The sequence below is a fragment of the Vulpes vulpes genome, chromosome 5, assembly GCF_048418805.1.
Source record: "Vulpes vulpes isolate BD-2025 chromosome 5, VulVul3, whole genome shotgun sequence".
Classification (NCBI taxonomy): Eukaryota; Metazoa; Chordata; class Mammalia; order Carnivora; family Canidae; genus Vulpes; species Vulpes vulpes.
Window position 1 is genome coordinate 130,968,510 of NC_132784.1, and position 26,163 is coordinate 130,994,672.

The 26,163-nt window shown below is 37.2% G+C and overlaps 1 protein-coding gene across 2 annotated transcripts in view; it reads left to right on the forward strand.

The window, feature by feature from the left end:
- The window catches only part of SUGCT (succinyl-CoA:glutarate-CoA transferase), a 719,796-nt gene that overhangs the window by 133,792 nt on the left and 559,841 nt on the right, over positions 1-26,163 (forward strand). The window contains exon 8 of one of the 2 annotated variants that reach the window (XM_072760056.1): positions 176-319. The exons of the other annotated variant lie outside the window; for it this stretch is intronic. Within the exon in view, the coding sequence (XP_072616157.1) occupies positions 176-319 (144 nt within the window). The remainder of the gene's footprint in view (positions 1-175; positions 320-26,163) is intronic. 2 annotated transcript variants of the gene reach the window in all.

The following is a 26,163-nucleotide window of genomic DNA, read 5'->3' on the forward strand; positions in this document are numbered from 1 at the left end:
ATTCTTACCATCAGCAGATTATCCACAGTAGCAACTTGTTTTATTCGTTTGTGTGTGTGCATGCACATGTCATATACAATTCTTTCTTCTGTTTGCTCTTCAGATATTTGAGAAATCATGTGATGGTTTAGATTTTCAATTTTCTCTGTTTTTCTCCCCCCAACCCTCAAATCAGGATGGCGATCCAGTTCGTTCAGGAGTGGCCATGACTGATCTTGCTACTGGCCTGTATGCATATGGAGCCATTATGGCTGGATTGATACAAAGATACAAAACTGGGAAAGGACTGTTCATTGATTGTAACCTACTGTCATCTCAGGTACCAACCCAAAGAACATTTGAAATTGTGATATAAAGATGTGTATGTGAGTTACACTCTTTCATATCAAATCCTATGGTCACATGTGCAAAAATAAGAAAAACAGGAAAGCCCACAAACAACAACAGCAAAAGCTGTCGTTTTGGAACACTTAAATATTGTCATGTTAAATCAAATGGGCCAGGAAGATTTTGTTGTATGTAGACATTGCTGTTGAATTAGAATTTTAAAGGCTATTTATATTAAAATGGGTCTATTACTACTTGTGAGATAAGAATACATTTGGTTCTATTTTATTGTCACTTGAGTTCCGTAACCTTTTTTTTTTTTTTTTTTTTAATTTTTATTTTTTTTTTTTTTTTGAGTTCCGTAACCTTTTGACCAGAGTTTCTTCACCTTTTTTGTCCTGTGGACCCTTTGAGTAATCTGGTGAAGCCTATGGACCTTTTCTCAGAATTATGTTTTTACATGCATAAAATGGTACACTTAGAATTGCAAGGGAAACCAGTTGTATTAAAATATAGTTATTTCAATGTAAAAACCAATTTTGTGTTATGATAACATATATGATATTTTACTAACCCATTAAACCATAAGATCTATTATTGGACTTAATAACTATTACAATTTTGAGGTAATATTGAGCATAAATTATTTTTTTCTTAGACAAAATTAAAGAGTTGTCTAGAGGTAAGAAAAACATCAAAATGGTTGAAGGTAAAATGCTATGTATGGGGTTTCAACATTAGCTTTGAGTCACAGTGAGCATTTGGATGGTTATATAAAAGGGTAAAATAATTCCCGCTAAATGAATGAACAGTCTCCTAAATAGAGAAACATAGATGTTAGTTATGGGAAGAAGCTGAAAGCCTTTTCTTCCCTCTTTTAATTTTATAGCTGTAAGGAACCAGAGGTAGGGTAAGTGACTGGCTACAAATTACACATTCAATAAGTATAGAAGCCAGGAAGGTATCATGGGTATTTGATCTGTGCAATCACAGAGGGTCCTAGGCTTAGTTTAAATGCTTTGTTATTACTGCCTTGAGATTCTTAATTATTTTTGAATGAGAAGCCCTACATTTTTTTCACTTTGCACCAATACTTGCAAATTGTGTGGCTGGTCCCGGATTTGGAACTCTACTTAAGTCTCCTGATCTTTACCTAGACTGCTTTACTTATATGTCAATGATTAACTAGCTCTGGAAGAAATTCTCCTGTAGCGTATTGTAGAGTTTAATTATTTTCTAGCATGTAACACAATGGATTCACAATGTGGAGGTGTGTGGTTCCCTGGGGATAGGCGTGGAGGGGGCTGGTATCCCTGTTAGGGTTGTTTGAAAGTGAGGACATACAGTAAGTACAGTAAGTCATGCATGCATACACATATACATGTATTCCAGTCATTTTGGCTTTGTATCTATGTTTGTTGTTCATGTCCTCCCCCTGGTCTGTAAGTTCCATGAATGCAAGAATAACATTTGTTCCTGCTTACAGTGGTATCCTCAAAGCCCAGCCCAGTATTTGTCAGAGTGGGCTCTCCCAATCTTTTGAGATCCATAGAAGACCCACTGTTAGTAGTGGGTATGTCTCATGACCCTTTGGTGTGCTAGGAAAGGCTAGAAAAAGGAAGAAAATCATTGAGTTAGGATAAGTACTTGGCAAACAATTAATGATGAAATAATTTGCTTTTAGCAAACCTGCTAGCAGTGATTTAACCTATTTGCTATAGCTAATCTAGTCAAAGCTTGCTAAGATTATTAGTGTGCTTAAGAATCATTAACTACCTTTTAGAAAATTGAGGTAAAATTGACATGTAACATGATACTAATTTCAGATGTACAACATAATGATTTGATATTTGTATGTATTGCAAAATGATTTCCACACTAAGTTTGGTTAACATCCATCATGATACGTAGTTGTGATCTTTTTTTCTCATGATGAGAACTTTTATGATCTACTCTTAGCAGCTTTCAGATATGCAGTACAGTATTATTAGCTGTGGTCACCATGCTGTACATTACATCCATGTGACTTATTTATTTTTTAACTGGAAAGGTGTACCTTTTGACTCCTGTCACCTATTTTACCTACCCTTTGCTTGTTGCAACCACCGATCTGTTCTCTATATATGAGCTCAGTATTTTTTTTTAGTAAAATAATTTATTCTAGACTCCACATATAAATGACATTGTATTGTATTTGTCTTTCTCTGTCTGGCTTATTTTACTTAGCAGATGCCCTAGAGTCCATCCATGTTGTTGCAAGTGGCAGGATTTCCTTCTTTTTTTCATGGGTGAATAACATTCCATTGTGTGTGTATATATGTACAACATTTTTTCATCCATTCATCCATTGATGAACACTTAGATTGTTTCCATATCTTGGCTATTGTCATTACCTTTTAACTCTAAAAATAAATTCTTATTTAGAGCTATGGACTTTCACATCTACTATTTTATATAATCTTCATAATCACTTGAGGTAGGTAGGGCAGAAATTTTTTAAAAATATTTTATTTATGTATTTTAGAGAGAGAGCATATGTGTAAGAATGTGAGCAGAGGGAGGGATGAGGGGGCAGGAGAGGGAAAGAATCCCAAGCAGACTCCACACTGAACACAAAGCTGGGTGCTGGGCTTGATCCCATGACCCTGAGATCATTTATTTATTTATTTTAAAAGATTTTATTTATTTATTCATGAGCCACACACACACACACACACACACACACACACACACACACACACAGAGGCAGAGACACAAGCAGAGGGAGAAGCAGGCTCCGTGCAGGGAGCCCAACGTGCGACTCCATCCCGAGTCTCCAGGACCATGTACTAAACCACTGAGCCACCCCGGCTGCCCCCATGACCCTGAGATCATGACCTGAGCTGAAACCAAGAGTCTGATGCTCAACTGCCACCAGGCAGGTAGAGCAGAAACTTTTATTCCTATTTTATTTCCAAGGAAACTGAAGCTAGGAGAGGTTGATCTGCTTGACCAACAATCACAGCAAGAATTCTGGTTTCTGATATCCTGACTGGTTCTCTTTTCCCTACTTCATAAAGGAAAAAGCTTTGGCACCAAAGGACAGGCAAAATCCAGCTTTCCTGTGGGGAAGCTCCAGGGAAGAAGGCAAATTTAGTAAGAGGCAGAGGAAGCAATGGAGTACTCAGTAATGAGGGAACACATAAGACTGGCTCCCTTGCTCCCACCCTGCATACCAAGAATCAGAATAAGACAGTGCAACAAAGTGGGCCCCTCTGAATCATTATCTAATCGTGTTTAGATCCAGTGAGTAAAAACTATCATGCAATTTACCCCGATGGACAAATGTTTCCGTTGAAATATGAGAATATTGAGAAAGAAACATTTGGACTGGATTTTTAAAAAATTTTTTATGAGCTCTTGTCAACTGAGGACTCATTGTGTCCTAGGCACAATGTGGTTGCTAGGTTGGAGTGGGAGGGGACATATCAGAGCTCAGTAGTCAAGGTGACCATGTCGTACAGAAGGGCTGGAGGTGATGTACACAGTTCTCTGTAGGTCTCTGACAGTTTTAGAACATGTTTGGGCCAAGATTGTTAAGGGCCTCAAATATCATGCTTAGAAATCTGGATTTTAACCTCTCAATGCCTTTGTTTTTTTATCAGTTCTGTTGGTGATGGTCTTTTCAACCAAAGACCATGTCTCCTTGGATACATGCTATAGTTGCCACATGCCAATAGCATCTGAGCTCTGATGGTGCTAGAATTTCAAAGGGCAGTGGTACAGACAATAATTTATGTTGAAGCCTGTCTGAAGTTCAAGGCAGTGGGTGATAAGAACTTTTTCAAGCTCTGTTCACCACTTTTTGCCTCTACTCTATATTTTGTCTCTGTGCTTCTTTTCTTCTCATGTGTGATCCTCAAGCCTTGAGCATATCTCTCCTCCATCTGTTTCTCACTTATCTTTCTTTACTACCTTGTTTTCATTCCTATTCTGCACTGTCCACCTTTTCCAAGTCCCCTTTTCTCCATCTTTCATTATGTGGAGGTATAGTTGAAGCAGTTCTGGTTTCGGATCTTACATCTTTATACTGTACCATTAAAAAAACTCACAAAATCTTTTAGCAGTTTCTGTGGAAGGAAAAAGAAGACCTTTTTTGTAGAAGCCCCAGAAAACCAGACCATATATTTCACTGGGTTAAGTGATCATTCCTAATTAATGAGCACTAAAAAATATGCTATTTGGCTTAAGCTGTTTTAGGTATGAGGGATGGGATTAACCCTACCCAAACCATATGACTGTAAATGGGGAGATATAATTCCCCCAAAGAATGGCATACTTATTTTTTGGCCAGAGAAAGGGGAAATAGATGTTGGGGGGTGGTGGCAATCAACATTATATTAGCAATACTGGCTTGTTTTGAGAATCTAGTGCACTAAAAAGATGTGAAATATTCTTTGTAAATTAGAAAGTATTCTGATGACTAGCATTAATTTTATATTAGGTTATTGAAAACATATTTTGCAATGTCAGAAATGTGCTGAGATTAAAAAGGTGGTTATTGACATAATTATTTTATTATCATAATTATTATAACTTCGTAATAGAGAAATTTTGACTAACTTTACTGAGTTTTTCAATTTAAGATAACATTTATAGATTCTAGATCCAAATACCAAACCACAGAATGATTAAACTCTGTTTTATGTAAATGGGAAATGCTATTTCTAGGTACTTTTCAAAGTAATATAATAGGAAACTTCACCTTTTAAAAAGTGTGTTCATTTTCTCTTTTTTATATAAATGTTCACCTGCATTAACCAGATAGTATTTGAACTTAATTTCAGCTGCCTGGAACATGACTGCGATTTCATGCAGCGGGCAAAAAACATACTTTTCTACTCATTTTGATTGCATTACATAGAATGACGAATGATTATAACATTCGATATCAGTTGCTAAAAATGAGATTTTGTACTCCTTCTCTTAAAAGTGACCTAGTGTATACAATTACACAAATTACACTTGATTTGAATAGTAGCTAATTATTAACTCCGAAGCTGATTGCTTTAACCACAACAAAACCATTTCATTGTAGAGACACGACAGTTGCCGGGATGTGGTTTACAAGTGGGCACCAAATTTTTCGTAGTTTCAAGGCTATGAACTTTTAACCCTTGTCATAAAATTCTTTGATTTTTTTTTTTAGTCTTAATATGATTTAAAGTTGTCAACTGAAGATTGTCTAACGTCAGCATCTAAACAGTATTCTTTAGATGATATTGGTAAATAACAAGGAAGTGGGTTTGGATGTGGTTCCAATTATTCTGTTGCTCTTATTCTTCTGTTGTGGCTTACAGAAATATCTTTTGGAAGTTTTAATATCCTTCCTGTACTTAATTGCAACCAGGCTCCCCTAATTACTACTACAATGAGTTTTTTTAGCACCAAATTTCCATAATTATTTTCACATATAGAATGTTTTTACATTTTTAATGTCACTATTCTTTCTACATGTTTGTAATATTGCTCATATTTAGGGTGGATAAAATTTTAGCTATCATTATTGTAGCTATGGATAAACTTCTGAATTTGAAATAAGTAAAATAATCTGAAGTTCATCTTTTTGTGTCTTTAGATACCAATGTTTCTGCTTTTTAAAAATTCTATATCTTTTTTAAAAACATAAAAAAATAAAAAATAAAAACAGGGTTAGTGAGGTATGTTTTGGACATCATAACATTTACCATGTTTCAAGGGATCATTTAATAACTTTTAGTACAGTTAGTGAGTTATGCAACCATTACCATAAATCAGGTTTTGAAATAAATACTTATACAGTCACTGCTGGTCTAGGTTGTACCCATGAGGCTAGAATGGATCAGTTTTGAGTGTGGAAGGATGTAGGGTTGGGTTGACTCAGAATTCAGGGCTCATTATGATTCGGTGGGCCTCAGACAATTTTGCCTTTGTGAGTCTTTTCCGTCATAAAAAAACTAAGAATTATAGCTGCATTGGTATAAAGATGAATATAATTCATTATTATGTATTAATTATTATTGCATTATTTTTTTTCTCCTTTTGAAAGAAATTAAAGTTAAAACATTTTGTGTGCTTCTGAAGTATTGTGAGCATGATGCCTAATTGATAAGTCAGTTCTGGAAGAATTCCCTTAAGAATAGTCTGTAAATGTGCCAAATTTGTGAGGAAAGAAATTATGTATCCAGGAAGGAAGTGGAGGCTGAAAGTTGAGATCATGCGGAAGGATAAACAGAGAATGGTAAGGGAGAGACCTATGACCAAGGAAGTTGACAGCATGGAATAGGGAGGGAGAAAAAGAAGAGCTAATATCAGAAAGCTTAAGAAATCAGAGAACTCTGAGTTTGCATTTGAACCTCACTCTTTTGAGAAGCCTACTGCATTCCTGCCATGAAGGCCTGTGTCAGCCTTGTAATCCTTAGTTACTTGAGGTCAATTTTTAATCCTTGTCCAGCTTCCAGTCTTTGCCTGGCTTTCAACTTAAGGCCTCTCACTGCTTTATTAAAGTTCAGGGGGTACAAATAGATACGAACATTTATCTGATATCAAGATGACTTCACCTTAGGAAGGTGAAGACACACAAAAAAGTAAAAAAATTAAATAACTTCCAAAAAAAATTAAAATTTTAGATAATCTGTTATTTCATTATTATTTTAATCTAAATAAATGGATTTGAATACAAGTTGTATTCAATATTCAATTTGGATTGAATACAAGTTGTCTACAATATAAAACATGGTTTTCTTTCGTTTTTTTTTTTTTTTTTTTTTTTTAAAGGAAACCAGTGAAATGTAAGTGTATTGGAGGATGCTCTGGTTTTGTATAACTAAAATCCTTAGTTATAGTCATTGGCATTGCATATTTTTATATGACCTGAACCACACTGAGATAAACTAGAACTTTTAATTTTTAATAACTGATAATTACTAGTGGGAGAATATCTCGAAGGAGAAAAGAATAAAACAGGAGGACAACTTTCATTGTGATCTAGTTTAATTCTCTTATTGGATACTTTAAAACAATCTGGTGATTTCAAAATGTTCTGAAAAATAGATAATTAAGATCAAGTATAAAAAAGTCAGAGGAGAAGCATCCATTGGTGTTGACAAATATTCACTAAATTTAGTTTTGTCTTTGCAAAATCTTGTAGAATTAATGAATTGAATTGACTGTTCCTAAAGGTAGGTTTAACAATATTAGAATTGCCTGTGCTACTAGAGTTAGAACAATTTGTTTTTGTGCGAAGTTAATTGATTCTGCCTTCATCCTTGTACTTTCTAGGGTTGGAAAATTTTATGTAGAATATAATGTTATAATCATATCCTTTTGTGTTGGCTAATTAATAGTGGCTGTAAACCTGCCATAAGTCATGGACCAACTGATTCCTACTGGAACATGTCTATTTGGCTTCAACCAACATGTCTATTATGCCATCAGTGTAGATAACAGATAAATAAATGACTAACATCAAGCATGGTGGCTGAGACTTAATTTCTAGGAAAATCACTTTAGTTCTTTACAGAATGTAAATGAAGTATAATGATAAATAATTTTTAAGTTTTTTTTCAGAGCCTAGAGTCCTTATATGCCAGCATATACAGTAAGATCTTGATTAGCTTAAGCATTTAGCAATTTGGATATTCTGGTTGATTTCATTTTTTAGATGACCGAAAGCTGCAAGGAAACTATTTTAGTTTCAACCATTTTCATAGAAAATCTTCTATATTGCTTTAATTTACCTTTCTGTTGTGGTAAATGCCATATACTAAATATATTTTCACCTTAAAAGTTATTTTTCAGATATCTCTCTTTTTTAACCTATTGAGATACTCCCTTTAGGGAGTAAGAAGTGAAATTGAATCTGCTCTAGTAGAATTTATTTGCCATCCATCCATTATTCATTCAGCTATCCATCCATCCATCCCTGTTTCTCATCTACTATGCCAGAGTATACAATAAATGGTAAATAAGCCAGCAAGTTCCCTGCCCTATCGAATTTATGTGGTCATTGAAGATGTAGATAAAAAAAACAAGTAATAAGTGATATATCTGCAGAAGGAAATAAACAATATAATAAAGATAATGGACATTTCTGTTAGCCAAGGCAAGATTATTCCAGAGAGAGGGAACAATAAACACAAAGACCCAAAGCAGGACAAGACTTAGCATGCTCTAGGAACTGACAAAAGGTTGATGTGATTAACTAAAGGACATCCCTTGAGGTTGACACTGACACTAAATCTGGCCATTTATCAATTATCATCTGAAGAATAAATGTGGGTGGTGACATGTAAATAATAATCTAATAATCTTTAGTAAGTAGGCACATTAAGAGTCAGTAACAGACTTTTTTTTAGTGGGGATGGAATTTATTGGCAGGGTCCTAGGTCAAACCTATTGGGTAAGAATTGAGTTCCAGTGCTGTGTTAATGGGATGATAGTAGTAACAACACAGAACTGTACATGGCTTTAATCTTTTCTATCACTGGGGCTGACTGGAGACCAGTACCGAGAAGATTGAAATAGGACTGTTGTGATTACAAACCACAATGTCCGCCAAGGTGCAACACTGATAAACTGGTATCAACTTGCTAACCTTGGAGTAGACGCTGTATTTTACAGGCTGTATTCTCCAAAATTGAATTATTGAGAATGTCTTTAAAAACATAGTAAAACTTGTAACGCTATACTAGACACCGTTCTAAGCACATTACATACACTAATTTATTTTCTCAATGGCTCTGTTGCTCCCATTTTACTGAGGAGGAAAAAGAGGCACAGAATAATCATGTAACTTGACTTACATCACACAGCCATTCACTAAGTGGCAGAGCTGGAACCTGAACTCAGTCTGAATCCAGAGGCTGCTATACTTTTACTCACAAGTATGTAAGGCCTTCCCAGTATTCATTAATTTATTTATGGACTTAAATATTAGTGCAGTGCTACGAATACAATGTCATGGTGAATAGGGATGTTTGGGAATATGTTTTAGCTATTACAGGGCCTATACAAAGATAATATATCTTGACCTATCTATTGGGAGAATGCTTTTTTTTTAAAGATTTTATTTATTTATTCAGAGAGAGAGGCAGAGACATATGCAGAGGGAAAAGCAGGCTCCCTGCAGGGGAGCCTGATGTGGGACTTGATCGTAGGACCCCGGGGTTCATGACCTGAGCCAAAGGCAGACGCTCAACCACTGAGCCACCCAAGTGTCTGAGAATGATTTTAATAACATGATTGTTTCTTGGTCTCATATCTTGCAACTTTACTGGGTTAATTTTTCTAGTTCTTAATGCAGGCCTCCATCCCAGGACCCCAGGATTGTGACCAGAGCTGAAGGCAGACACTTAACTGACTGAGCCACCCAGAGGCCCTAATTACTTAATTTTTTGCCATATGATTGTTCATAGTATTTTCATATAATCCTTTTTATCTCTGTAAGGTTAGTGGAGATGTTCACTCTTTTATTCTTGATTTTAATAACTTGAGTCTTCTGTTTTTTCCTTCTCATCTCCCTTAAGATTTGTTAATTTTGTTGATCTTTCCAATGAACTAACTTTGGATTTCACTGATTTTCTCTATTGATTTTGTCCATTCTATTCAACTTATTTCTGCTCTTTATTATTATCTTCTTTTTCCAATTTTGGGTTTAGTTTGCTCTTATTTTTTTGGTATCTTATGATGGAATGTTAAGTTAATGATTTGAGGTCTTTTTCTTTTTAAATATGGGAGGTTTCAGCTGTAAATTTCCCTCTAAGGACTGTTTTACCTTCATCTCATAAGTTCTGGTATGTTGTGTTTTCCTTTTCTATTATCTCAAATTACTTTCTAATTTCCTTTTGTGATTTCTTCTTTGATCCACTGGTTTCTAGGAATGTGTTGTTTAATTTCCACTCATTTGTGAGTTTCCTAAATACCCTTCTGTACCCTTCTGTTAGTAATTTCTCACTTCATTCCATTGTAGTTGGAGAATGTTCTTTTTTTTTTTTTTAAGATTCTATTTATTTATTTGAGAGAGAACATGAGCAGAGGGGAGGGGCAGAGGGAGAGGGAGAAGCAGACTCCCCACTGAATGCATAGCCTACATGGGGCTCATTCCCAGGACCCTGGGATCATGACCTGAGCCAAAGACAGACGCTTAACCAACTGAACCACCCAGCACCCCTGGAGAACATTCTTTGTGTGAATTTTACGCTTTTTAAATGTACCAAGGCTTGTTTTTAGCCTAATGAATGGTTTGTCTTAGAGAATGTTCTGGGTGTGCCTGAGAAGAATGTATGTTTTGCTGCTGTTTTGGGGTGTTAAATAGATTTTTGCTAGGTCTGCTTGGTTTATGTGGTACATGATGTTTAATATTTTGAGGACCTGTCGTTTTTCCCCCTAAAATAGTAGCAGTCTTTTACAGTCTCACCAGCAGTTTATGAAATATCTCCTTTTTCTGCATTCTTGCTACTACTCACTATTCTCTGTTTTACTTTAGCTGTTGTAAAGTAATTAGTGTAAAGTGGTTTTGATTTGTATTTCTACCCTTCTATTTCTCTGTTGATTTTATCCCTAGTCCTTCTATCCATTCCTGAAAGCGGGATATTTAAGTCTCCATCCGTTACTGTTGGATGGTCTCTTTCCTCCAGTTCTTGCAGTTTTTCTTCAGGTCTTTAGTGCTCTGTTGTTAGGTTCATGCATGTTTATAATTGTTATGTCTTCCTTATAATTGGAACATTTCATCATTATAGAATGCATTGATTTGCTTCTAGTGACAATTTTTGGTCTTAAAGTCTTATTTTTTTTTCTGATATTTGTATGTACTCCATCTGTTTTTTGGCTACCATTTTCAGGACATATTATTCCCCAGGGCTGTCATAACAGAGTAATGTAGACTGGGTGACTCCAACATTACAGATTTATTTTCTCATAATTCTGGAGGGTTGAACTCTGGGGTCAAGGTGTTGTCAGGGTTGACTTCTTCTGAGGGCCATGAGGAGGAGAGGTTCTGTATCAGGTTTTTCTTCTTGGCTTGTGGATGGTCATATTTAGTTGTGTTTTCACATCATCTTTTTTTGCACATCTGTGTCCAAATTTTCTCTTTATATAAAGACATCAGTCATATTGTATTAGGGGATATCACAGTGACCTCAGTTTAACTGAATTGCCTCTTTTTTTTTTTTTTAAAGATTTTATTTATTTATTTGAGAGAGAGAGAGAGAGAGCGAGAGAGAGAGAGAGAGAGAGAGAGAGAGAGAGATCATGAACAGTGGGGATGGGCAGAGGGAGAAGCAGACTCTCTGCTGAGCAGAGAGCCTGATGCAGGGTTCAATCCCAGGACCCTGGGATCATGACCTAAGCCAAAGACAGATGCTGAACTGACTGGGACACCCCTTAATTACCTCTTAAAAGACCCTGTTTCCAAATATGGTCTCAATCTTATTTTTTTTTAAGATTTTATTTATTTATTTATTTGAGAGAGAAGGAGTGCACGAGAGTGCAAGTGGGGGCGGGGCAGGGGTGAAGGGGGCAGAGAATCTCAGCAGACACCATGATTGAGCCCGCCAGGTACCCCTCCAATATGGTCACATTCTGAGGTACCAAGGTTAGGACTTCAATACGTGAATTTTTGAGGAGACACAATTTAGCTCATGACACATGGTATATCTTCTTTCATCTTTTTAGTTTGACCTCTTTGTGGTTTCGAATCTAAAGTGTGTCTCTTATAGACGGAATATAGTTGGATCAATCTTTTTATGCATTCTGCCAATCTCTGCTTTTTTAATTTGCCGTTTGCTATTGTTTTCTGTATGTCTTATGTTTTTTTGTTTCTTCACTAATACCTTTTTTTGGTTAAATAGATATTTTCTACTGTACTATTATAATACCCTTAATATATATGAAAAAATATATAATTTTTTTCTTTGTTTTCTTAGTGCTGCCTTAGGAATTAGAATTAACATCTTAATCTAAGTAATCTATTTTAGATTAATACCAATTTAATTTGAATACTGTGTAAAAACTTTGCTCTAAGGTAACTTTATTTCCTTCCTTCTACTTTGTGCTATTATTGTTATACATTGTGTGCTCTTCAACACAGATTTACTACTATAGGCTCTGTTCAGGTTCTCTTTTAAATCAGGTAGGAGAAGAAAGATTTATAGACAAAATATATATACACTAATCTTTTATGCTTACCTTTATTTCTTTTTTTCTTTGAGTGGATTTGTGTTATTGTCTAGTGGTGTTGTGTTTTTTTAATTTTTTTTGTTTTTTTTTTTTTTTGTTCTTTATTTCTTTGAATGGATTTGTGTTATTGTCTAGTGGTGTTGTGTTTTGTTTGTTTGTTTGTTTGTTTTTAAGGAGATAGAGGCTTATTGAATACAGTACGGGGAGCAGCAGGCAGGACAGCAAAGGAGAGACTGTTTGCCAGGAGGCAGTAATAGGGGGCAATGATTAAGAGGGAAAGTGAAGAGATATGAGAGCATATGGAACTTTCTGGTTTTTGGTTCCTGTGCCCGGTTTGTAAGTAACACATTGGTCAGCTAGGGCTTACTGGATATTTTGAGGTAGGTACTGAATGGCCTGTTCGCATCCAGCCTGGTAGTCACTGTGGGCCCCTTCGCCTTACTCAGGTTTCTGTTGCTCAAGCCTGTTGCCTAAAAGTGGCCTCTGTATTCCCCCTGACAATGACAAAGTTTTGGCATTTGGGCAGAGGTCTCATCTTCATTAGCTGCTTCATGCTGGGTGGGGGTGAGGGCAGGCTGTCCTTACTTAAACTTATTGGTCCATCGGGGGTTCTGTGCAGTTATAAACCAGAACATGGTATTATATTAACGTGCTGGAAGGTGATTGGAGTGAAATTCCTTGGTGGCCAGATCCATGGGATTTAGGGGGAGGGGATTCTCTGATAGCATGTGCTGGAATGCTAGTTGAATCATCATTTATATATGGAATTGTTGGATTCACTCAGATATGTAGGAATGTATTTCTTAGCTGCCTTGAACCAATGTATCTCTTAACATTTGCTCTGCATGTGTTGAGGCAGAGTTCACAACTCTACCTTCACTTCATGTTTGTGCAGAACCTGAAATTTGGCTGTAAATGAAACATTAGGCCTTCTCAGGTCTTTCTTGCTCATGCACATGGCCTTGCACATGCATGTGGCCTTCTAGATTGCCAAGGAATATGTTGAGCTTTTCAGTATTCCCTATGGATATCTCTTTATCCAGTGTTTCTTTTTAAGTTTTTGGGTAGCCTCTTGTTTGCTCCAAACAATATTGCCACCTCAGCTAGCTGGGATGTTCAACAATTATTGCTGATTGTTTTCCACAAATGTCTTGAGGATAGGGTTTTTTGTACTGAGTAAGCTCTGAGGGAAGTCAAATAAAGCAACTGTGAAAATGAGGCTTTTCCAGGGCACTGCCAGACAGGTTGAGTAGTGACAGTTTTCTGAGGATGGGGCTTTTTCATAAGCTTCTAACTCATTCTGCTTACTTTTGTGGCTTCTAGGTTGCTGGTATTCTAAGCTATCTGTGAGGCTGTTGGTTTTCAAGGTTGCCTCAGAGCTGGTCAAGGTGGTTGGAGTTATGGCAAATGAAGACATCATAAAGCTTATTGTTCTTACTTAAATTCAGGCATTTTTTTCTTGAATAATCATTTATCAGTTGTTCTAAGGCTTTGCTTAACTTCCAGGTTCTGAAAAAGTTGAGAATTTTTCCAGTATTTTTATTTTGGAAGTTGTATTAATTAGAGTTCTCTAGAGAAACATGTAGAGTATGTGTGTGTGTGTGTGTGTGTGTGTGTGTGTGTGTGTGTATGTATACACACACACACACACACACACATAAAAGCCAATAATTTAATTCAGTCCAAGTCTGAAGACCCTAGAACCAGTAGCAGGAGTAGATGTCCAGGGGCAGGAGTAGATGAATGCTCCAGCTCAAACAGATTGCATGATGGGTTGGATTGGATGATGTCCACTCGAATTGGTGAGATGATCTTCATTTGCTCATTATTCAAGTGCTAATTTTTCAGGAAACACCAGAAATAATGTTTTACCAGATATCTGGGCATCTTAGTACAGTCAAGTTGACACATAAAATTAACCATCAAAGAAGTACTACTTCCCTATGTATGTATTTCAAAATTTTCTAATAACCACAATAAAAGAGTAAAAAGAAGCCAATGAAATTTATTTAATTATATATTTCATTTAACAAAATATACCCAAGATATTTTTATTTCACAATATAAAGTTGATACACATTTTAAAAAAGATTTTATGTATTTATTCTTGAGAGACACACAGAGAGAGGCAGAGACACAGCAGAGGGAGAAGCAGGCTCCCTGCAAGGAGCCTGATGTGGGATTTGATCCCGGGACTCCAGGATCAGGCCCAGATGGAGGCGGCGCTAAGCCACTGAGCCACCCAGGTGTCCCTTGATATAAAATTAAGAAGGAGATATTTTACATTTTTTTCCTGTACCAAGTCTTTCACATTTCATATGTTCTTTATACTTATAGCACATCTTAATTTGGAATATCTTCACCAATGGCTCAGTGGTCACATGTGGCTAGTGGCTTTTGCAATGGGCAGAGTAGTCTTAGAATGCAGAAGAATGGGGAGACATGTTGAAACTCTAGTATTAGAAATTCTAGTACAAGAAATCCTTGCCCACTTGTGCTAAAAGGGAAAAGTAATGTTTATCTAGGACTGTGTCCACTCTCTGCTCTTTCCTTGTTACCATTTCTGGTAGACTGAATAATGGCCCCGAAGGATATCAACATTCTTATTCCCAGAACCTGTGAATATGTTACATTACATGGTAGAAAGTACATTGTAGATGTGATTAAGTTAGGAGTTTGAGGTGGGGAGATTGTCCTCTGTACTTACAAAGGTCCTTAGAAGACGGGGGTGGGGTGGGGGAGACAAGAGTCAGTAGTTTGAGAAATGACAGTGATAGCAGGAAGGTAGAGTGGTGTGAGGAAAGAGGCCACTCGCATGAGGAATGCACATGGCAATAAGAAACTAATTCACCATTTTAGCGGAAGTGGCTATAGGAAGTTTGGTTTTATATATAAATTTTTGTTGATTTTAAACAACTCATGTTCTGTGCAACTTAAAGTCCATAGCAATTTTGTTTCAGGCTTTGCATCACTGATTAAGGTACTCATTTTTAGTTTCAGCCATTTGATAGTTTAGATGAATTTTCACAAGGGCAGAGGACTAAAAAACATTGCCGAGAGACAATTGCCAGAAATTTCAGGGTAGTTCTGGAATCCATATATTTATCTCTAAAATTCCAGGAACACTGTGTCCTCTTGGTGGGATAGTTTGTTTTCAGTTCAATCAATTCTTTGTGAAACTGAACCACATTTACAGGATAGATGATAATGCAAATGCATTCTGAGGTTTTCTCTAAAGGAAGCTGCAAAAACTTAAAGCATGATTTGAAATCATGTAAATCATTGGGTCTTTTCTGAAATGGTGACTTCCTTTCCACCAAATAGTTCTATAAATCTTTATATTTTTGATTTTATTGAACTTAAGCCAGGCCACAATAGTAAAATGAGTATGTTATCCTTTTTTTTGTATGTTATCCTTTTTAGCTCTGTTCAATCCATAAGGCCCATTTTGTGTCTGAAATTTGCACTTCTTTGGGGAAAAATGTTTTTTAAATTTTGTGACTAATTTTCCACTGTATTCGGGTATATTGTCTTAAGTTTAATAATGCAGTGTCTTGTAAGCCACTGAGGGAAAACCAAGGGCATCTGTCAAGTCTTTTTAACCACAGAAAAAAGATTTGACCTGAGAAATCATTTTACTTCTTGGACATTGGGTACCTAATTGAATATTGTTTGTTTTGAGGCATATTCTGATTCAGCATCTTATAAATATCCCCAAACTGTTGCAGATTGATTTGTAGCAGTATGAAAAAAATGTACAATATTTGTCATTTCCTACATCATAATATGTAATGAAACTGATTACCTACTGATATTCAAGAGCTTGAGTTTTCTGTCAGTGAAGGCTGGACTTCATACATTTCCTTTTCATTTGACTCAAAAGTGCTGACCCCCCCCCCCCTTTGTATGTTGTCAAATTGGTAAAAAGTATTTGTTCATGTTTAAGCCATACTTAACATTTTTCTTAATGGCAGTGTGTTAGGTTTTATTTGTTGCCACCATGACTAAGTGGGTATCAAACATTTTATTGTTTTTGTTATTGTTAAAAACTTTAAGTTGAATGTGCCTAGACACCAAGGAATACTGAATTTGGTCTCTGAGCTGTACCTTTGTAACCAGGGCTCAAACTTGGCTGCACATTGGGATCACTTGGAAATTTCAGAAACTATTCCCTGTGTCCCACCCCCAGAGTTTTTTGGTTTTATTGGTATGGAATATGGTCTGGGCATTGAGATTTTTAAAAGTTCTCCAGATGACTCTAATGTACAGCAAAGTCTGAGAACTGCTATTCCACAGACTGATTCTCAAACTTAGGATGTGTGAAAATCACAAAGGAACTTTAAAAAAAACCCAGTTTTTTAAAGCATACTTTTAGGTTTACAACAAAATTGAGAGGAAGTACAGAGATTTCTCATATACTCTGTGCTCCTACGCTGTTACCAACAGCACTCTCCAGAGTGGTACATTTTTTACCAAGGATGAACCTATACTGACACATCACAATCACCCAAAGTCCATAGTTTAACTTAAGGCTCATTCTTGGTGTTGTACATTCTGTGGGTTTGGATAAAAGTATAATGACATGTATCCATCATTATAATATACAGAATATTTTCACTACCTTAAAAATCCTCTCTGTCTGTTCATTCCCTCTCTTACCCCTATAACTACTGATCATTTTACTATCTCTAGTTTTGCCTTTTCCAGAGTGTCATATATTTGGAATAACAAAATATGTAACCTTTTTAGATTGGCTTCTTTCACTCTGTGATACGTATTTAAGGTTCCTCCACGTCTTTTTGTGACTTGATAGCTCATTTCTTTTTGGTGCCAAATAATATTCCATTGTCTGGATGTACTACAGCTTTGGTAATTATGGATAACCAAAGTTTTGGCAGTTATGAATAAATCTAAGGTTTGGGAATTATGAATGAAGGTATGATAAATGTCCACATACAGGTTTTTGAGTGATGCACGTTTTAAATTTTTTTGGGTAAATAACTCAGAGTGCTATTGTTGGATCGTATGGTAAGAGCATATTTAGTTTTGTAAGAAACCACTAAGCTGTGATTTTTTTTTTAGATTTTATTTATTTATTTTAGAGAGTGAGAGCATGAGTAAGGGGAGGGCCAGAGGGAGATGGAGAGAATCTCAAGCAGACCCTGCACTGAGTGTGGAGTCCAATGCGTGGCTTCATCTCACCACCCTGAGATCATGACCTGAGCCAAAAATCAAGAATCAGACACTTAACTTACCGAGCCACTCAGGCACCGCTAAGCTGTCTTCCAAAGTGGCTGTACCATTTTGCATTCCCCGCAGCAGTGAATGAGAGTTCTCATTGCTCTACATCTTTGCTAGCTTTTGGCATGGTCAGTGTTCTGGATTTTGGCCATTCTAATGGCTGTGTTGTGGTCCCGGGGAGATTAAAAAACAAACAAACAAACAAACAAACAAACAAACAAATACTTGGGCCTCACACTCAAGCATGCCCTTTGAGTCGGTCTGGGGTAGAACTTAGGAGCCTGCATTTTGAAGCAGCATCCCAGGTGACTCTGATGCAGTAGACCTGTGGGTCACAATTTTAAAAGAAGGCATGTCTTAGAGTAAACCTGCAAGGTATATCTCTTCCACATATATCTTGATACTCTTAAAATTAAGTGGCATTAAAATTTTCCCAAATAAAATTTTTATTTTTATTTTATTTTTTTTTAATTTTTTAAATTTTATTTATGATAGTCACACACAGAGAGAGAGAGAGAGAGAAGCAGAGACACAGGCAGAGGGAAAAGCAGGCTCCATGCACCGGGAGCCCGACGTGGGATTTGATCCCGGGTCTCCAGGATCACGCCCTGGGCCAAAGGCAGGCGCCAAACCGCTGCGCCACCCAGGGATCCCCCAAATAAAAATTTTAAAAGATTTTATTTGTTTGCGAGAGAGAGAGAGAATGCACACAAGAGCGAGCAGAGAGGCAGGGAGGAGGGAGTGGGAAAGGAAGAGAATCTCAGGCAGACTCCGAGCTGAGTACGGGGCCCAGCAGAGAGCTAGATATCTCAACCCTGAGATCCTGACCTGAGCACAAACCTAGAGTCTGATGCCAAAGTGACTGAGCCCTCCAGGCACCCTGCTTCCAAATAATTTTTGATCAGAACTCAAATCATACTTGATGTAGCTGTTTTTGGCTGGCCTGTGGGTTTATTTATATATTTATTTATTTATTAAGATTTTATTTATTTATTCATGAGAGACACAGAGAGAGGCAGAGACATAGGCAGAGGGGGAAGCAGGCTCCCTGCAGAGAGCCTGATGTGAGACTTCATTCTGGGACCCCGAGATCATGACCTGAGCCAAAGGTAGATGCTCAGCCGCTGAGCCATCTAGGTGCCCCTGGCCTGTGGGTGCAGTTATAGGCATCATTGAACTTAAGGTCTTTGCTCTACACGCTTCCATGGGATCCTTAGCTCAACCGGGAACTAAAAGAACATAGAGTGGCTTAGAATGAACCTTGGTTTTCTAACTGTGTGGTACATCGAACACAACTTTGGGCAATGACAATGTGGAAACTGATAATCAGCAGCTGACCGGTCAGTGTGATCTACAGCCTCTAGGAGTGTGGGAACTCTTCATCCTGAACCCTCAACTAAAAGGAAAACAGCTGGAGAGAGGGACATTCCAGGGACCACAGACATGAACCTCAAGTCAGACTCCACTTCTCACGTACTGGCAACCAGAGTTCACATATTTGTCTTTTTAATCATATTTACACCCATAGATGTGTTATCCATCGTGGCATTTTTAAAAGTGAAAGAATTTAAAGATCTGGTGTAGCTGGTAACTGGGAAAATACACTTTACCAAATTATTAGATTTGTAAGTAGTTCTTTGTTATTTTAAGCAGAAAGTTGAGTCTTAGGAGTATATGTGAAATTATCAATTGCATAATGATTGAAATGTATAAGGGATATATAGAAAAGAGACAAATGTCTTCTTCAAGGTTTCTTCCTGATGACTGTAATGGGGTGAGCATAGGACTTGTCCACACTTTCAACAGAAAGAAATACATGTTCAGAAAAAAAAATGTTAAAAATACACAAATATGTTACTGAGTAACTGAAAGTTTTTTCTGCAATTCCACTCCTTAGCAGTAACCACCATTAAAAGTTTGGTGAGGGACCCCCCGGTGGCTCGGTGGTTGAGTGTCTGCCTTCAGCTCAGGGCATGATCCCGGGGTCCTGGAATCGAGTCCTGCATCGGGGTCCCACAGGGAGCCTGCTTCTCCCTCTGCCAATGTCTCTGGCTCTCTCTCTGTGTCTCTTATGAATAAATAAATGAAATCTTAAAACAAAGTTTGGTGAATATTTCAGGAAAAAAGATTTTATCAAAAGAACTCACTAATGAACCTTTCTTAAAATTGCTTCCGGGAACATATATAATTATTTTGTCTTAGGATATAACTAGCTGTATAATATTATGGTATTGGATGAAAACTGCACTTTAGAATTCAGTTAAGTTGTATTGTAAACGTGCCTGGCATGATATTTTTTTAAAAAATAATTACCTGTCTATTTAGGTCTGTAGATACATTTTGCCTCGTTCCATGCTTGCTCAGCCCTTCTCCCTGCATTTCTGCCTCTCATCCACCATGTGCTGTGTCTACTTCCTTTTGGAGGTTCCACAGTGCAGGTACTGCTGACCCAGGGGGGTGAGGGCTACCCACACTGCGCTGCTCTTTGGAGTGGATGTTTCAGCCCTCGTCCCTGACTGCTTCTGAAATCCATTATCCATGGTTTGAGAAGTTCTGTTAAAGAAGCACTGAAGGGATGCCTGGGTGGCTCAGCGGTTGAGCCTCTGCCTTCAGCTCAGGGCGTGATCCTGGGGTCCCAGGATCGAGTCCCGCATCTGGCTCCCTGCAAGGACATCTGCCTATGTCTCTGCCTCTCTCTCTCTGTGTCTCTCATGAATAAATAAATAAAATCTTTTAAAAAAACACTAAAGTCCTTTATATGGTGACAGTATTATAACATCACTGAGTGACAGAGGCTAGTAACAATTTGATTTTTGGAGGAAAAGGAAGCATTCTCCTACATGATCAGCAGCCTTATTTTACCCTTCTATTTAATAGTTTGGGCTGTTCTTGTTAAAGTCATAGGTTTAATTAAGAAATTAGTGGGGTGGGGAATTTAAAGGTGAGGGTCATTTGGCAAAAGATATAGTAAATGAAAAGATAGGCCTTACTAATGTAAGTTTCATTTTTTATGTGAAAATTCTGGATCAGTTATAGAACAGATTATGGTAACCTGCAGCAGATGATGTGCCTGTGATTCACCTCCCTTATCACTGGATGGCGCTGTGAGCTCATGAACTGCGCCAAGCTCTCTGGTGGTTGAAATCTAGTGCTACCATCTTTCTGGAGAAGGCTTTTTATGTTCATTTCTAATGTTTGTAATTGCACTTGTTGCTTGTTGTCAAATATACATCAAAATTTATAGTGTTTATTACGTAGAACATTTTAATCTGAATGCATTTTTTTTTTTTTTTACTTATAAGGTAAAACCTCACTTCTAATTAAGTTAAAAGAACTTAATTTTGAAACTTATTGTTGAATTAACTTCCTCTATTTGGGAACCTTTTTTTAAATAATAAATTTATTTTTTATTGGTGTTCAATTTGCCAACATACAGAGTAACACCCAGTGCTCATCCCGTCAAATGCCCCCCTCAGTGCCCACCACCCAGTCACCCCCACCCCCCGCCCTCCTCCCCTTCCACCACCCCTAGTTCGTTTCCCTGAGTTAGGAGTCTTCCATGTTCTGTCTCTATTTGGGAACCTTTCTATTTAGACTGTGGAGTAGAGGTGAGGAGCATGGACTCTCCAGCCAGAGAGCTGAGATTTGACTCCTCAGTACGCTGCTAAGTAGCTAAGGGCTTGGGCAAATCATAAAACAGCTCTCTGCCTGTGTCCTGGTTCAGTAAATGGGCTGACATCAGTGTTTGCCTCCTATGGTTGCAGTGAAGATTAAAATGCCCTAATGTACGTAAAGTGCTCACCGCAGAGCCCGTTATGTGGGAAGTGCTAAATAAGTGTTAACTTTTATTATTATATTGCCATTATTACCATTGCCTCTTAGTTTTCCTGTTTTGTTTCCTTTCCTTGATCCCTCTTCTGTACTCTCACCTTATTGCTGCCTTCCTTAACTTCACATGTCCAGACATAGGAGCACATTGATTGCTGCAGAGACTGATTTTTTTTTTTTATGCAAAACCTTTACTTTTGATTAAGTCTTGGCAATTATTAAGAATATACATATTAAAAAGTAAAAGTCATACTTTGCTACTGCTGCTTTTTTTTTTTTTAAAGTAGAGGGAATGTGCATGCTACAGTGCCTCAACCAAAATTTAAGCTAAACACACTGAGGACATATTGCTTATTATCATTATGCAGGTGAGACCCGTGGATGCTGGCTGGAGTTTAGTCTAGGCAGAGGGCTGAGCTCGCTTGCTGTAAGTCCAGGAAATACTTTTTTACCTCTTAGCTGCAGTATCAACCTGAGAATTTTGAGTAGAAGTATTCGGGCTTGCCTTGGGTTCTTTTACTAAAAGAACTCAGTACACCTGAAACTAATATAATACTGCATGTTAACTATACTGGAATCAAAATAAAAAATATATAAAAGAGAACTCAGTTAATCTTCTCGTAACTAAGGCCCAGGCTTTTAGCATTAAATCAGTGAAAATCAGTATACTGAAATAAAGCTCAACATAAATGAGTACAGCTAGTACAAATTACTGAATACAGTTAAAACTTATTCCTTTGTTATTGTTTTGCTTTGTTTTTGTTTTTGGAACTATCAACAAACTTGTTTTAAGTGTAGCTGGATCATTTCCTGAGCGCTCCCATATATACTAGAATGTCCTCTGAATGGGACATGATATGGAAAATGAGAGGCAAAGTGTTTTTCATAGTGATTGATAATACTGGGATTCTACTCCAGCTCAAACTTTATATTAAGAGGAATCTAAAAGGACACATGACAGTTGCTTTCCCTTCTTTTTTTTTTCATCTTGGTCCCTTTCTCTAATGTTACCTTTAAATGTGCTCATGCTCTTACTTTGCTCTTCCCCTCCGCCCCTTCCTTTCTGTTTCTTTCCTTTCTTCCTCTTGTTTACTGTCCTTGATTTGTTGCTCCAGTAAAACTGAGCTTATTTTTTTTATAATTTGGGGGCTAGGATTGAATTCCAAATACTTGTTATGTTGGGGCATCTCGAAAAAAGGCAAAGACCTGTGATCATGCTAGCATAGGTCTGAGACTGAAAGCAAGGCTAGCGGGAGGTAGAGGTGAGGAGATAGAATTTTAAAAGTGGTGCGTTGAGGTGAGACTCCTGACAAATGCCCAGATTGCCCCTTCCTTATGGTGTGGAAATTACTGCTAGGACATTATCCAGAAATACAAAACCCATCAGTGGGAACTGTTTTGGGAACTTCTACTGGTCTGTGTTCTGTCCCAAATTTTGTCCTCTTTGTTCTTGGGACTGTGGCAGTGGTTTCTGGAAAATGCTTTTCTTCTGGTGGGTAGGACTCTGATGCTCATGCCCCAAGGGAAGGGAGGGATAAATGAAAGCATTATTGTCTTTGGAAGCACAGACCTATGTATTACAGGGCAGGCTAAGCTACAGTCATCTGTGTGTGAACCCACGTAATGTGACATGAAAGAGAGTTTTCCTGACCACTATCATATCTGATTTCATGTTCAGACATTCTTATCGAGAGTCATTTAATCAGAGGTTTGTCTTGTGTCGGATTTCTGCTGCCCAGGTTTTCAAGATTTCTGTCAAATATCCATTTGTCTGCAGACAAGCCTAAAGACCTTCATAGTTTTATGAAGCAATGACGATCCTTTTCCCCTAGAAATGAAAATTCTCAGTTTTTCATTTTTTTTTGTTTCTTGGGAGTATCCAACTAAACAATACTTTTATCATTTAAAAAATACTATTTTTTTCTAACTGTTTAGCTTATAACTTAAAAATCATCACAGTGTTCTTGTTTTCCTAAACAACACAGTGGTTAGAAAAGGAAGAGGAAGGAATATAAGGATGGTATTTCAGTTTGTTTAACAGTATTGAGTTTAAGCTTAGGCCTTGTTTTTAATTATCAAGCAAACACAGTGGCTCAGGTTTTTTTTCTTCCCCCCTTTGTTATCATCTAAGAGTTTTCTTTTTTCTCATCTGAGAGTTATTTTGAAGACAGTATGTGACTGTAAACCAGGAGTTGCAAAGTTAGATACTTAAATACGCCAGGAAGGTAGTGAAAATGAGTGACCCTGAGCCAGATAAAGAGTAGGGAATGGTGGTGGAGGATATGGACCACTATCCACTCCAGCATTTGCTATCATGTGAGATTGTGGTGCCAAGTGTGGGATATGCTTGTAAATGTTCCACTGACTTTCTTAAAAAAAAAATGGGGTGTGATTTGTAGCATTTGACAATTCTTGTGGTGTAAATTTTTCCATGTAGCTAATTTCAGACTTCTAATGAGATTGTTACTGAACATGTTTGGAGGAGGTTTTAATAATCAACTCTGCAGAGCCAGCATAAGCTGGTTCCAGTATACCACTGCCCAGTGCGGCCAGATTTCCAATTTTTGAAGTAAGAGATTTGAATTTTTATATAAAACTTTTCCATTTTTGAAAGACTACATAGCCCAAACAAAATATAGTAGTGAACCAAATCATGCTTCTGAGCTACCAATTTGCAACCCCTGAAGGTAAATCTCTGGTAACTTCTTTTAGAAATCTTATTAGAAATTGTTTTTTGCTACTTTACAGCCTAACTGCAGATTTAATCAATGGTTTGATTCAATCAAATGTTGATTTTTTTTTTTAAGTTAATTCCAATATAATTAACATACAGTGTTATATTCACTTCAGGTGCAAATGTTGATTTTTAATTAACATTTCCATTGGTATTTTTCTGAACCAACAGTGCTTCAATGTGTGCTTAATATTTATAAAAGTTAAAAAGATTGCAGTTCAGAAATTTCTTTTGTTAACAGAAACGATCAATATACTTGGAATTTCTAAAGCCGACTAACCTGTTTTGCCAACTGTGGGAATTGTTTTTTCCCTAGATGGATTATTTGTATCAATGAAAGATGGAAAACAACAATCTCATTCATAGAAATTACTAAATTGTTGTATAGTAAAACCCCATGTTAGCTGTTTGGTCTGTATTTGCTTGGGTAATGTTATTTTTTAAAAGGCTAATTTTTCGTGGTTCTTACTTCTGAGTATTTTCAAAGTGCTTTTATGATGTTATTCTGAAATCATACAAACAGAGCTGTGAGAAAGTTGGTTGTTTTGCAAACTTGAGTCAGGGTTCAGGACTTTGTTGTGAGGAGTGAGACTCAGGATCCGAATTTCTTTCCACCAAACTGCCAAGGATGTCAAAAAAAGATTCAAAGACTCTGCCTCTTCAGAATTGTCTGGCCCTCCAATTGTGGTTAAGGAGTAGGTGGAGGATGTGGCTAAGAGAATGATCATTGTCTGATGAATATGAGAATTGACACAACAAAGCAGAGTGGCTCCTTAAGGGTTCTATCATATTACAGTCTTCTAGCATATAAAAACAGATTTGTGGGTATGTTAGAATGCAGATCATATGCAAATGTACCAAATTAGGGGCATATGAGAATATGGATATATGATACAGTGTATCATCAAAGGCTGATTATGTTGGTGTACCTTTGAGGTCTCTTAGAGGTGATGTTGAAAAGTCCAAACACGTCCACAATCTGCAGCTTAGATCTTAAAAGCCATCTAGCTTGTGCCGTGTGGCCTGTTGTTGATGAGTTCTGACTGCGATATAAGTTAGCGATGTTCTGAAATCAGTTTCCTTGATTTTAATCTCTGCTGAGATGCGCTAACAAGAACAGAGATGAGATTGTGTTTGTATATGTAGTGGAGTATTCTTGTTGTTCCTGTTCCTGGGAAGTGACTCTCAAATAGTAATGATGGCTGTAATATGGTGCTTAGATTTGCCGAAAGCATGCATTTTGTGGGTGTTGGTAGCAAGAGGGGGCAGGAAATGTGAAGGGAATGTGGTTATCGTGCAAAGTCAACTTTGAGATAAGTCCCCCAGTCGGATTGGTGCCCCCACATTCCTCAGGAGGTTTTGCATATTGACTGTGTCTTCCCACTAGATTCTATCTTCCTGTGAGGGCAGAGAATCCATCTCTTTCAGGACGTATCCCCCGCACCTAGCATACTGCCAGCAACCAAGTAGTCACTCAGTAAGTATTTGCTGCAGGAAGAAATGAAATGTACATAAACATTAAGACTTTCAAATAAAACAGAATTAGTATATAAAAATATAGAATGCATTTTTTTCTCTTTTGGTGCTCTTAGAGTTGTTGTTTTTAAATCACTGAATTGGTTTTGTTAATTAACATGGCAGGCCTTGGCTCTGTGTACCGACATTCATTGCACAGATTCCTGCTTGAAGTGTAATGACATAACACATATTTTACCTGCTGAATCATTTGGTCACTGACATGATTTCTTGTTCTAATTCACACCTGGCTTTGTGCCTTTCCCTTGAACTACCCTGGACAAGCAGAGCAGAACTGAACTCCCATGAGGACACTTTAAGAA